General features: G+C 43.4%; 1 protein-coding gene across 1 annotated transcript in view; it reads right to left on the minus strand.

The window, feature by feature from the left end:
- The window catches only part of LOC144679416 (regulator of G-protein signaling 22-like), a 141,110-nt gene that overhangs the window by 30,917 nt on the left and 95,013 nt on the right, over positions 1–15,180 (minus strand). Inside the window, exon 5 of the mRNA XM_078539773.1 lies at positions 839–976. Within this exon, the coding sequence (XP_078395899.1) occupies positions 839–976 (138 nt within the window). The remainder of the gene's footprint in view (positions 1–838; positions 977–15,180) is intronic.

A 15,180-nucleotide genomic window follows, 5' to 3' on the forward strand; every position in this document is an offset into this window, starting at 1 on the left:
GTCTCCTATGCGGGACCTTATCAAAAGCCTTGCTGAAGTCCAAGTAGATTATGCAGACCATGTCAAATGCACTGTCCAAAGTGTTTGCCAAGATTCAAATTATCTGCCCTAAGAAAGTTACTTATTATTGACCAAGATTGACACGGGGCAAGTGCCAACATACTACCCCTGTGAATTCTAAAAGACATGCATCCACAGACATGGAAGGCCATGGCAAAACCTACTGCTGTGAAACTCTCAGCATACAACAGTTCACTAAATCTGTGCGCAGGATCCATAGCCCTAGAGTGCAAGCACAATCAATCCTCCTGGGTGTCACAGATGTTCTACGTTGTGGGGACTAAAGGCCCAGCAATGGTAGGTCTACCGGCATGCCATGGCCTCACATTTGTGACAATCCATTAAATCAGTCAGACCTCACACATCAGATCAACATCAGAAACTACTCCTGTTGCCTCGGTTCATGACTGAACATCAAAATACCCAGAATATTTCAATAAAAATGGCAGTTTCAAGGGAGTTGCAACATTTTACTTGAAGGAGAGTGGTACATTTTGTGCAACGCAAATGCCAGCAGCTACAAGAAGGTTCCACTCTACAGAAACGGTGGAAAACCATCATTGAAGGATGGCCCGATTCAATTCAAAAACACGTGAGACCATTTTGGCCTTACTAAGGTGAGCTAGGCATCTCCTAAAGTTCCTACAGTGTCATTTTTAAAGGCAGACAGGTCATCTTTGTGACCTGATATTCTTCAACAACATCATCACTCATACATGGGCATAAATTAAATGGGCAGACTCGCAAGCGATACAGTAATAATGAAACTCAAACTTACCTTGTTGTGTTCAGAGGTTGGGAACTCTGATTCCTGATGAACCTTGGAGCTATTGCGCATGCGCTGGCCGGGAACTGGCCACACATGCGCAGCGTTGCCTTTTTCACCTTCTTTAGGCTGAGGACTGACCATGCACACCTGCGCAGAAGAAAGAGAGGAGAATGGCACGAAAACCCAGGTTAGATGACCTAGTGATAAGCATCCCAGGAAAAGGTACACGGGATGGGGATAAGTCCCAAAAGGAGGTCTCAGGTGAGGGATAAAAGTCAGGGACGGGAACAGGTCCCATTAAGTTAAGTTTAAAGAAAGGAGCAGAGAGACAGGGTCCAAAGTAAAGAAAGAACTGCGGGGAGCAGAAAAAGTAAAGAGAGCTCAGGAGAAACTCTAGTAGTTGAAGAGAGCCGCTAGGCCCTTTGGAGCAGTCGTGTTCAGCTCGGCGTGGCCAAAGATCTGAAGTTGTGCCTGTAATTGGGTATTTGAATACATACTCAGAAATCCAGGGGAAAGGAATCTCAGGACGTGAGGTTGAAACCCTGGAGATGGGCTGCTGTTAATGCCATCCCAGTCTGGTCATTAAAGAGGGCTCAAGAAAAGCCCTGAAGATCCCAATGCTTGTATCTAATAGAGTCTGTTTGATGGATGTTAAATTTCCAGCAGGTTAAGGTGAACAAGTGATGGGTATTGATTAGCTGATTATATTAAGATGTATATATAAAGAAGAGTCAGCTAGCACTGGGTGTCTGGTGTTAGAGTGGAGAAGTAAGCTCTGTGGTGAGCAATAAACAGTCTCTACCAAAGCATCCTAATCTCACTGTCTTCTTCACAACAAGCTTGGGAATTTATCTGACATTGTTAGCAGAGAACGTTTGATGGAAGTAAAGACTGGAGACTAAGGGCGGAACGCTCGAGAACCCCACCACCCCATGGCGGGTGTGGGGGTGGTAATACGTGAGAGCCAGTTTACGCCGGCGGGAACATGCACGCCTGCCTGTCAAGGAGCGATTCCCACCAGAGGCCAACGAGGCACGCAAATGTTGGGCTTACCTGCAAGAAAGCCTGGGCAGTTCACGGAGATCAGAAGAAAACATGGGAGGTCTCCAGCAATCAGACCCTGAAACACCATGTGGATGGATGGAGCATCCACGGCATGGATCTCAGAAATGGCATCCCAATGTCACCCCACGTCATTTACATTCTCAGGTGCGCCTGCCGACCTGTCAATGGCCTATTAAGGACATTAAAAAAGTAATTGAAATCACTAATGGACCCGCCCATCCAACGTTAAGGTTGGCGGGCAGGCCGGGAGCCCTGGCGGGCTTCTGAAAAAACATGAAACCTCATCATGAGGGATTTAAAAATTTCAGATTATTTTAAAATAAAAGTTATGGACATGTCCCAACTCATGTGACAGTGTCACATGAAGGGTCATGGCAACGAAATTTTTTTCTCATCTTAAAGTTTCAAACCTGAGCCGATCTCCCTGAGGCAGCACTTTGCCGGCTCAGGGAAGCCCCCCTTGCCCACACAGGGAGCACATAGCACTTCCTGGTGGACATCACACTGGATGGCCTTAATTGGCCCGCCCACGTAAAATGGCGGCACCTCACCAACTGGGGGCACCGATCGGGAACCCACCCACCCACGCTCGCTCCCACACATCCCCCCCAACGGGGGAAAATGTTGCCCATGGACTCTCATTTTGTAAAGTGTTTTAGTCAGGGTGGCTATGGATGTGTATTCTAGTCTTTCGGAAGAACAATCTTCAGATTATGAGATGGTTAAACGAGCAGTACTTAATACTTACAAACTTGTTCCTGAAGCATATTAGTTGAAATTTTGGATTTTAAAGGAAAGGCTAAATGATCGTTTGTAGAATTTGCTTGGAAGAAAGAAATGCTGGTGGTTTTGATCCCGTAAGTTAGAACAAAACTTAAAGCATATCAGGGATCTAACAATACTGGGAGAGTTTCAAAACAGCATCCCAATAGCTATGAGGCCACACCTGGAAGGCTGTAAGGTTTCTGAGGAATGGCAAGCAGTCGTTCTGACAGATGGGTATAATATATCACATTGGCAGCTAGGGGGCTGTAAATCTCCATTGGTAAATCAATAGGAAAGCTGGAGGAACAGAAAAGTGTCCAGCTTTATGGAGAAGGCAGAAGATGTTCCATTCAACAAAAATGATAGTATGGAGGATAAAAGTGATGTAAAGAAATCAGAATGCTTTTATTGCCACAAGACAGGACATCGCAAAGCCCATTGTTGGAAGCTGACAAGTAAACTGATGGCAGTGATAAGAACCCTTGAAGAGTCAGTAGAAAAGGCTGTACCAGAAAAGAAAATGGCTATTAAAGCCATAGCAGCAGCACAGGTGAGGCATGTTCCCTCAGAACCTACTGGAAAGGGTAGATATAGCTCAGGATAATCAAAAGAATTCTTCCTTGACTACTGCTAAAGGGACCCAGGCTACTGGAGGTTCTAATATAAAAGCAAGCTACTGCAGATACTGTAAATCTGAAATAAAATCAGAAAGTGTGGGAAAAACTCAGCAGGTCTGGCAGCATCTGTGGAGAGAGAAACAGAGTTAATGTCAAAACAAAAGTCTCAAAAGTCCATATGACTATTCTTCAGAGTTGAAGAGAAGTAGAAATGAGATGGGTTTTATACTGTTTAAGAGAGGGGTTGGTGGGTGTGGAGCAGGTGGAGCAAAACAGAAGGTCAGGGATAGGTGGGAGCTCAGGAGGGATTTGACAAAGATGTCATGGACACAAGACAAAGGAAGTCGTAATGATCATGTTAAAGACTAAGGCAGGTTTTAATAGTGGCATAAAAGTCAGATAGCAGAATGTGTTAAGAGCAGAACAAAGCTCAGCACTCTCTGAAAGCAAAACATATATGAAAATGGAGGACAGAGTTCATAGTCTGAAGTTGTTGAACTCAATGTTGAGTCCAGAAGGCCTAATTGGAAGATGAGGTGCTGTTTCTCCGATTTGTACTGGGCTTCACTTGTAGCAGGCCAAGGACAGAAATGTGAGCATGAGAGCAAGATGGTGAATTGAAATGGCAAGCAATAGGAGGGTCAGAGTCTCATGCTTGCAGACAGAGCGAAGGTGTTCTGCAAAGCAGTCAGCCCATTGGCATTAGTCTCCCCATTGTAGCAGCAGATGTAGTAGACTAAACTAAAAGAAGTGCAAGTGAATCACTGGTTCATCTGGAAGGCGTATTTGGGACTTTGGACAATGAGGAGGGAGGAGGTGAAGGAGCAGGTGTTACACCTCCTGCGATTGCATGGGAAAGTGCTATGGGAAGATGAGGTGTTGAGGGTGATAGAGAAGTGGACCAGGGTGACATAGGCGGTACAGAATGCTGACAATGGAGGTGAGGAAACATGTGTTTGGTGGTAGCATCATGCTGGAGTTGGCGGAAATGGCAGAGGATGATCCTTTGAATGCTGAGGCTGGTGGGATGAAAAGTGAGGACAAGGGGGACCCTATCAGGATTCTGGGAGGGAGGAGAAAGGGTGAGGGCAGAAGTGAAGGAGATGGGACACACATGGTTGAGGGTCCTCTCAACCACAGTGGGGGGGGAACCTCAAATCTGGAAAAAGGGAGACATGTCAGAAGCGCCGTTATGGAAGATAGCATCATCAGAACAGATGTGACGAAGGTGGAGAAACTGGGAGAATGGGATAGGGTCTTTACAAGAAGCAGGGTGTGAGGAGCTGTAGTCAAGGTAGCTGTGGGAGTCAGTGGACTTATAATGAATATTAGTAGACAGTCTATACCGGAAATGGAGACAAAGAGATCAGGGAAGGGAAGGGAATTGTCAGGTGGACCATGTGAAGCTAAGAGGGGGGTAGAAAATGAAAGCTAAATTGCTCAGCTTTTGCAGGTCCAGATGAGGGCATGAAGCGGTGTACCGGAAAAAGAGTTGTGGGAGGAGGCCTGATAAGAATGGAACAAGGAATGTCCCACATATGCCACAAAAAGACAGATATAACTGGGGCCCAAGCAGGTACCCATAGCCGCACCTTTTATTTGGAGGAAGTGAGACAAGTTAAAGGATAAAGTGTTCAGTGAGAGAACAAGTTCAGCCAGGCGGAGAGTAGTGGTGGAAGGAGATTGTTCGGGCCTCTGTTCAAGGAAGAAGTGGAGAGCCCTCAGACCATACTGGTAAGGGACGAAGGTGTAGGGGGTTTGTATGTCCATAGTGAAGAAGAGGCAGTTAAGGCCAGGAAACTGGAAATTGTTAAAATAACATCGGGCATCAGAGGAATCACGAAAGCTGTGAGGAGGATGCAGAGATGCTTCAGTGTGATTTGGACAAGCTGAGTGAGTGGGCAAATGCATGGCTGATGCAGTATAATGTGGATAAATGTGAGGTTATCCATTTTGGTAGCAAAAACAGGAAGGCAGATTATTATCTTAATGGCTATGAATTGAGAGAGGGGAATGTGCAACGAGACCTGGGTGTCCTTGTACACCAGTCGCTGAAGGTAAGCATGCAGGTGCAGCAGGCGGTAAAGAAGGCAAATGGTATGTTGGCCTCCATAGCCAGAGGATTCGAGAACAGGAACAGGGATGTCTTGCTGCAATTGTACAGGGCCTTGGTGAGACCACACCTGGAATATTGTGCGCAGTTTTGGTCTCCTTATCTGAGGAAGGATATACTTGCTATAGAGGGAATGCAGCGAAGGTTTACCAGACTGATTCCTGGGATGGCAGGACTGACATATGAGGAGAGATTGAATCGATTAGGATTATATTCGCTGGAGTTCAGAAGAATGAGGGGGGATCTCATAGAAACCTATAAAATTCTAACAGGACTAAACAGGGTAGATGCAGGAAGGATATTCCCGATGGTGGGGGAGTCCAGAACCAGGGGTCACAGTCTGAGGATAGGGGGTAGACCAATTAGGACTGAGATGAGGAGAAATTTCTTCACCCAGAGAGTGGTGAGCCTGTGGAATTTGTTACCACAGAAAGTAGTTGAGACCAAAACATTGTATGCTTTCAAGGAGGAGTTAGATATAGCTCTTGAGGCGAGCGAAAGGGATCAAAGGGTATGGGGAGAAAGCGGGAGCAGGCTATTGAGTTGGATGATCAGCCACGATCATAATGAATGGCGGAGCAGGCTCGAAGGGCTGAATGGCCTACTCCTGCTCCTAGTTTCTATGAAAGTCGGGGGGAGAGACTGGACAAGGGGGTAGTCTGAAAGAAATGAGTTCTGTGGGGCTGGAACGGGCTGAAACAATGGACAGAATTATTCCCCCGTCATGGGGGTTGTGGGGGGGTCCGCGCTGCCATTTTACGTAGGTGGGCCAATTAAGGCCCGCACAGCGTGGTACGCACCCAGAAGCACTGTGTGCTCCCTGTGCAGACGGGGGCTTACCTGAGTCGGGAGTGCGCTCTTTTGCGCATGCGTGCAAAAGAACACAGAAATCTCCCTTAGGCACAGGGTTGCTTTAAGTTTTAAAAATTTTCATAAAGAACAAAAAATTTAAGACATGAACTGGGACATGACAATGAACTTTAATGGAAAAATTTATTTTATTTATAAACCCTTCATGAAACCTCATTCCACCCATGGATGAGATTCCATGAAAAACGCGAAGGCCGCCTGGGTTCTTCGCCTGCCCACCAACCTTAAGGTTGGATGGGCAGCTTTCTCAATAGGGTTAATTAGTTAATTAATGGCCTTAACAGGCCTTTGACAGTTCAGTGGGTGTGCAGCTGAGCCAAACTGAAAATCTAAATGACGTGCGGTGACGTCGGAACGCACGCCCAACGTCACCCTGTGTCATTTTACGCCTTGGCAAGCGGACCCCGTCCCCGCTCGCCGAGCCGAAAATTCTCCCCAATGGGTCTACCAGGGCAGTTGTGTTTGTGGATTTTGGGAAGGAGGTAGAACCGGGCTGTGCAGGGTTGTCTATGACATTTACTCTGTTTCTCTCTCCACAGATGCTGAGTTTTTCCAGCATTTTGTTTTTACTCCTGGAAATTCTAGATATTTTGTGTCGAGGGGAGAAGTCATCCCTAACTCCTCCAACAAAACAAGTTATCAAAGTAACATTGTGAGGGATATAGGCGCAGGTCAGTCATTGATGGTGGCTGGTGATACAATTTGCATTCTAAATGGTTTGATGAAAGAAAAAGTATTAATAGATTTATGAGCCTGATCACTTGTGTAAAGTCATTTTACGAAGTGAATTAGTGAACTGAATTGTTACTGTAGCCTTTGTTCCTAGTTTACCTACTGAAGAGTTGAATTTTTTCTGGTAATGATTTGGCTAGTGCAGACAGTAACATGGGGCATGATTTTTACCTCGTTGGGTAGGCCCGGGAGCGGTCGCGAAACCAACCACCACCCACGATCAGGTCCCGATCGCGATTTCACGCTGGCTGGCCAATTAACAGCCAGCCTGCATGAATCGCGCGCTGCAATGCTGAGTGCTGCTGGGGTGGGGTGGGGTGGTGGGAGGAGGGCGAGCCGAAGAATTTTAAAAACATGAATTAAGAATTTTAAAATGTTAAAAACATGTCCCCTCATGTGACTCTGTCACATGGACAGGGACATGTTATAAATTAGATTCAAACATTTTTAATTCATTTTTAATTCCTGTTGGAAACCTCATCCTGCCTGTGGATGAGGTTTCATAAAAAATCCAAAGGCCACCAGGCCGATTTGCCTGCCCGCCAACCGTAAGGTTGGATGGGCAGTGAAAAAGTGCATTTCATTATTACTTTAATGGCCTTAATAGGCCTGTTAATTGTCAGTAGGTACGCGTGGGTGAAATATCGTGCGCGCGCCCGCTCGCTCAGGTGCCATGGTGATGACTGTATTGCAGCAGGTGCTTGATCATGCTGACAATGCCAAACTTTAAATATTACTGTGGCTAAACATGAGAAGCAATTGAAGGAAAATCTGTTTAGTGTAGAAAACCAACGTTCATGTACAAAAGAGGGGCTTGCTAATGAAAAATGAGAACTGGTGAGAAAACTGGAGTGTCAGTCACAGGAAGTAAAATACATGAAGGAGGACTTGAAATGTCTAAATGACAAATTTCTAGAAGCAAATTCAACAAAACAGATCTTCAGTGAAAACTTGATGAATTTCAAGTATCAGAAATCTCTGTTAACTATCATGAAAAATGCCTTGAACAGGAAAAGTAATTGCTGATGAATCAGCTGGCTGAATGTAGAATTAAAACTGATGAACTGTCAGGAATTCAGCATGAAAAGAACAATGAGATTATTGACAAAACAAAAACAGAATTACCTGGAAAAACTCAGCAGGTCTGGCAGCATCGGCGGAGAAGAGATTATCCAATGAGATTATTGAACTGCGATGCAATCTAAGGCACATGAGAGATGAGATGTGTGGTATGGATAGGCAAATTCAGACTTTAAAAGCAGATAATCAAGTCCAAAGAAACAGATTGAGGATCTAACTAGTGAATTAGAAAAGTCTAAGGAGCGATCAGTGACCATGGAAGAAAGATTCCAAAATCAACCTAAGGCCCAGGTTTTTTTTTTATTCCTTCATGAGATGTGGGTGTTGCTGACTAGGCCAACAGCAATCCCTAATTACCCTGGACAAGGTGGTGGTGAGCTGTCTTCTTGAGCCACTGCAGTCCATGTGGTGTAGGTACACCCAAAGTGCTGTTGGGGAGGGAGTTCCAGGATTTTGACCCAGCAACAGTGAGGGAAGGTGACGCCATTAAGCTTATATAAAAGGTTTCACAGATAACACAAACAAAGAAAACTAAACTCACTAGAGTGTTTGCTAAGGTGAATGAAAAAGATTAACAAGTTTGGAAAAGAATCGGAAAAGAAAGTAAACAACTACTTGGATAAAATTGTGAAAGACATGGAAATGAAAGTTTAATTTCTGAAACGTCAATGGGAAAATGTGAACGTGTTCAGTAGACTGCAGCATATACCTTAGATAAAATTAAAAATGATTTGAGTAAAGAGAGGAAAAGTCCCTCGGTGCAAGTTATTCTTATTCTGTTGTTAATCAAAGCTTTGAAAAGGGAAAGCGTGTTATGGAGGAAGTGATCGAAGATGATAATTTTAAAGCTGGTTGCCAAACAAACATAGTTTCTGTCACAAATGTGAAGGACTCATTGAAGGCATGTTTCCATTAACAAGGGGAAAAGAGTAAGAAAAATACCATGCTCTTCTATATTAAAATTGAGAAACCTGTGCGAAAGTCATTTGTAGCATATGGCGTGACTAATGTGCGTCCATATTTGAAGTGGGGAAGACCAGCAGAATGCGAGTTTACAGTCACACTAGCCAGGTTGGAAACAATTGTACAAAATAGAGTAAAAGGTGTTGCTATGGGTACCCGTGTGGGTCCCAATTATGCCTGTCTTTTTGTGGGATATGTGGAACATTCCTTGTTCCAGTCCCACTCAGGTCTCCTACCACAATTCTTTTTATCAGTACATCGATGACTGTATCGGTACTGCTTCATGCTCTTGTCTAGACCTGGAACAATTTATCGATTTTGCTTCCAATTTCCACCCCTCTCTCACCTTCACATGGTCCATCTCTGACATTTCCCTTCCCTTCCTTGACCTCATTGTCTCCATTTCTGGTGATAGACTGTTTAGCAATATTCATTACAAGTCCAACGACTCCAATAGCTACCTCGACTGCAGCTCCTCACACCCTGCTTCCGATAAGACCTCCATCCCATTCTCCCAGTTCCTCCGCCTCTGTTGCATCTGTTCCAATGATGCTACCTTCTAAAACGGCACTTCTGACATGTCTTCCTTTTTCCTTAACCAAGGGTTCCGACAGGGCCCCCTACCATGTCCGACTCACCGCAGCCCTCACCCCTTACCCTCCGCCTCAGAACCATGATAGGGCTCCCCCTGTTGTCTTCACTTTTCACCCCACCAACCTCTGCATTCAAAGGATCATCCTCCGCCATTTCCACCAACACCAGCATGATGCCACCACCAAACACATCTTCCCCCTCGCCCTCCCTACCACCATCTGTCAGCATTCTATAGGGACAGTTTCCTCCCTGGTCCACTCCTCCATCACCCCCTACAGCACCTTCCTATGCAATCGCAGAAGGTGCAACACCTGCCTTTTTACCTCCTTCCTCCTCATGGTCCAAGGTCCCAAACACTCCTTTCAGGTGAAGCAGCGTTTCACTTGCACCTCCTTCAATTTGGTCTACTGTATTCACTGCTCAAAATGCGGTCTCCTCTATATTGGGGAGACTAAACACAAACTGAGTGACCGCTTTGAGGAACACCTTCGCTCAGTCTGTAAGCATGACCCAGACCTTCCTGTCGCTTGCCATTTCTACATACCATCTTGCTCTCACACCCATATGTCCGTCCTTGGCCTGCTGCAATGTCCCAGTGAAGCTCAACCCAAACTGGAGGAACAACACCTCAACTTCCCATTAGGCACTTTACAGCCTTCTGGACTTAACATTGAGTTCAACAACTTCGGACCATGAACTCTCTCCTCCATCTTTACCCCTTTTTTAAAAACCAATTTATTTATTTTTATCTATTTTTATTTATTTTTATTTTAAATTTTTTCTATTTATTTATTCATTTTTTGTATTTATTTATTTTTAAGTCCTTTTTTTGAGTACTTTTTTCACTCCAACATGGTCATCTGTCATTTTTTTCTATGTTGTCCTTTCACAGAGTGCTGAGCCTTGTTCTGCTATTAACACATTCTGCTTTCTTACCTTTCCACCGCTATCAGCACTTTCTTTACCATTAACATTCCCTTTGTCTTGTGTCCATGACATCTTTTCAATCTCTCCTGAGCTCTCACCTATCCCTGGCCTTCTATTTGGCTCCAACTGCTCCACCCCCTTTACAGTATAAAATCCATGACATCTCTACTTCTCTTTAGCTCTGAAGCAGTCATACGGACTTGAAACATTAACTCTGTTTTTCTCTCCACAGATGCTGCCAGACCTGCTGAGTTTTCCCAGCATTTTCTGTTTTTATTTGTGACAAACATCTGGATGGATTGTTGAGAAATCCATGGATTCGGTTTGGTTGCATCTAACATTTATTGTGTAGTGTTGCCTGTTAATTCACATGTACCTCATACAAATCCTCAAATGTTAGAGGAGAAGATAAATATTGAAAATTGTTTTATCTTTCTGAACTTGTATAGTAAAGTTTATTTTTGATTGTTCAAAACCTGTGGAATCTTGTGGTTTTATTCAATTAGTAAGCATCTCGAATCTCAGATTTTGTCTACTTCAAACAAAACTTAATTGATCCCTAACCAGATCTCGCCCCAACTCAGCCCCGCCGCCCCCTGCCCACAACCCTGGATCTGGTCAAGGATCAAAACACAGTCTTTTGGTTGAGTATGAGCAGTAACATTGAAGTCGATGTCAAGAAGTGCATGGCATGTCAAGAGCATATGTCAAGTCAGCACAAAGAACGACTGATTCCGCATGAAGTTCCTACCCATCTTCGGTCCAAAATAGCATCTGACCCCTTTCATGTCCATGACACTAATTTCATCGTCATGATCAACTACTTTACCAAGTCCCCAGTGTTCAACGATTGCACAATATGTCATGCACAACTGCTGCTCACACTCAATGCTATTTCCAGTTTATTTGGTGCACCTAGAGAGATCATTACGATAACAATTTATTGGTAAGCAATTTCCAGATGAGAGAGAGAGAAGCGGGACATAGCTTACACTACTTCCTTTCCTCATTACTCAAGGTCTAACAGCCTAGCTGAACGAATGATTCACATGGCGAAATCCCTAATTTTCACATCTACACAAACCAAGCAGATCTACACATTGCAATGTTATATCTGAGAGCAATATCTTTAAATGCAACTATTCTATCACCAGCAAAGTGCATGTTTGGCAATTTACGTACTCTTATCTATTGTAGAATTGAGAGTAGTCTCTCAGAAACTAGAGAGCAACTTTTAAAACTGCAAAAGAACATGGCCAACGTGCACGATAAAAATGCAGGTACAGAACTGCTAAGTTTAGAATTGGGACAACAAGTTCACATCCGGGATTGCATAGAAGTCACGTGGCAACCAGCCAAGGCGACAAGGATTCATTCAGAACCAAGGTCCTATGAAGTCATTACACACAAAGGCGCAACAGTGATGCATAACCGGGGACAAATCAGATCTATTTCAACTCCTCAACCACTTCTATTGCGTCTGGAACAAGTTCCCAAATGAAACCAGGAACAACACCCAAGAATGACAACTCAACAGATCATTGTGAGCAATTAAAGACAACTCCAGACGAGGTTACCATTACAAGATCTGGGTGTGCCAGCAGATTACCTCTGTGCTTTAGAGACACATGGATTCATCAGTTCTATACATTTATATAATGGTAACTAACAAGAACATGCATTGTAACTAGTTCTACTTCTTTGGAAGGGGTGAGGAAAGTATCTTTAAAAAGAAAGGGGAAGTTGTAATATGCCTTTAAGGGATTGCAGCATGACATCACTTGAAAGGATGTGATCCAGTTTTAGTTTTACTTTTAAGCAGTGCACATGCAGACAATAGCTCTGCTGCTGTATGGTTCAAACTTTATATTCATGTATATCTGTTCTCATGTGTCTACTCTAAATAAATGAAACCATAATATGTTTACTGAACGCCTTTAGAGTGATTGGTGTTTTTATATCATTATATAAAAATGATAGAAGTGGAGCACCAACAACACTCAAGAAGCTTAACACTATCCAGGGCAAAGCAGCCTGCTGGATTGGCATCCCATCCATCAGTTTAAGTATTCACTCCCTCCACTGCTAATGCACAGTGGCTGCAGTGTGTTTCATATACAAGATGCACTGCAGCAACTCACCAAGGGTCCTTTGACAGTACCTTCCAAACCCAGGACCTCTTCCACCTAGAAAAGCAAGGGTAGCAGGTGCATGGGAGCAGCATCACCTGAAAGTTGCCCTCCAAGTCACACGCCATCCTGACTTGGAACTATATTGCCATTCCTTCAGTGTTGTTAGGTCAAGATCCTGGAAATCCCTTCCTAACAGCACTGTGGGTGTATCTACATCACATGGACTGCAGCGGTTCGCCACAACCTTCTTAAGGGCAAGAGATAAGCAATAAATGCTGGCCTAGCCAGGAATGCCCACATCCCTGAAAGAATAAATTTAATACTAAGCTGTACATTAATGCAATACTGTGCAACAGTTGAAAATATGATTATCATTGTTGCGACAAAGGAAAATATTATCACAATAATCACACATAGAGAAAAATTTTTGGAACTTTCACCTGTACTCAAAGTAACAGTCACTCTTAAAGAATGCTGGAAGTCTCTCATTTTTTATCCATGTAACACCCTGCTCCCGGTCGAGGCACTAAAATTGATAAAATAGTAAATTCATATTACTTTAATTTATTACATTATAATTATTCTGAATGAAACAGTAACAGGTACTAGGAAGGTCTGAATAGATTGTTAGCCCAGGAAGATATGTGAAGAAATGCAACCTCTGGTGATGCACAATTTTCATTCCCCGACTGATTTAGTAGGCTTTAAGCTGCCAGACAGTCTTTGAGGAGTGGGATATCACAGTAAAGAAATTGTTGTGATGAATAGTGGACAATATGTTCATGGTTTTGATAGTTTAAAAAGCAAATCACATCAAGGTCTGAGATATCTGAAGCTATCCCAAGGTTTGCTTTAACCCTTTTCCGCTATGCCTACATAGGAATAGGTGACTGGCAGGCAGTCAAGGAGGACCAGGCATGTAGTGCAGGAGTCCCCTGACTGCATCTCACTCTCCTACCAGTGCTCAGTTCTGAAAACTGTGCAGTTAGATCCACACAATAATTATAGCTTAAAGGGCAGAGAGGAGCAAGAATTTTGTGTGTGTGTTCAGAAGAATTTTGTATATCAGTATGTCTCCAGTCCAACAAGGAGATGGGCTTTGCTAGATCTGATTTTGGTGGGCCAAGTTAATCAAAGGTGCTGTCAGGTGGATAATACAATTGAACACCAGGCTAAATATAAAAGCTTCAAAGGGGCAGTGAAACAACAAATAAGTGAAACAAAGAGAGAGTATGAGAAGAAGTTTTAAATTAGCATAAAAGGAAATCTGAAAGTTTTTTTTAATTGGCATATAAATAGTCAAAAGGTTGCAAAAGAAGAAATGGGGCTGATTAGGAACCTAAAAAAGGATTTACACATGGAAGTGGGGCATGGCAGAGGTACTAAATGACTACTTTGCATTTGTCTTTACCAAGGACGAAGATGCTGACCAGGTCATTGTGTAAGGAACATATATTTTTATTTTCTGTTGGGACTGTGAACTAAAATTACAATGGCTGCAGGCTGAAAGACATATCCACTGGAACAGGATGAGGCATATATACAATGTTGCAGTTCTGGAACAGAGTATGCCGTGAAAGACAGGATGATGCCGGAAAGGAGTCCTGGGCCAAGGGAGCTGACAACAGCATTTTAATTAGCTCCTGACCAGGTGACCAGGGTTTGTATGAAAGGCAGTGCAGCTGAATAGCTCCTAGCCTGAAGGAACAAGACCTAAAACCTCTTTCTCCTGTGTGTGGAAGATTCCAGTAATTGCACAATAATAACTAGCTGGCTTTTCTTCTCATATCTCTATAACCTGCTCTCTCTCTGAAAACCCCTGTCAAAAGGAAAAGAGGAAAACCACCCAGAGACATTGAAAAGCAAGTTGTCAACCAGTGAACTAAATATTGAAAGTGTTGGAAGACCTTGTGTCATCAACAAGAACTGAAAGGAATTTGGAGGACATCAATCAAAATCAACCCATTGAATCCTGTGCTCAGGAATTGGTGCTATTGAACTGTTTTATCCCATCCTTAAAATCTATGTTTTGAGTGTCTTATGTGTCGTGTGTGTGTGTGTGTGTATAGGGATTTAAGAAGGAAGTAGAGTTTAAGTTATAGTGTTAGAAGTTAGCAGTTCATATTTCTTCCTTTTGTCACTAGTTAAAGACAATTTGTTCAATAAACAGTTATTTACTTATTAAGTTTACAAATCTGGTGCTCATATTCTGTTAACCTAAATTAAACAGTTAGGTAGAATTGGGGCAATCTGGTGGTTTTGTCAACTTTACACATTTGTCATGGCTCGTGGAACAGTGGGGCTTGATATTACAGCGCACTATCCCCAGTGATTCGTGACAATAGTGAAAGAGAAGGCAGTTGAGCCGTTGGGTGGACTAAAGCTTGATAAAGAGGAGGGATTAGTTAGGTTGGCTGTATTTAATGTTGATAAGTCATCAGGACTAGATAAAACGCATCCAAGGATAGTGAGGAAAGCAAAGGTGAATATTGT

This window comes from Cetorhinus maximus, chromosome 4 (assembly GCF_964194155.1).
Source record: "Cetorhinus maximus chromosome 4, sCetMax3.hap1.1, whole genome shotgun sequence".
In the NCBI taxonomy this organism is placed as follows: domain Eukaryota; kingdom Metazoa; phylum Chordata; class Chondrichthyes; order Lamniformes; family Cetorhinidae; genus Cetorhinus; species Cetorhinus maximus.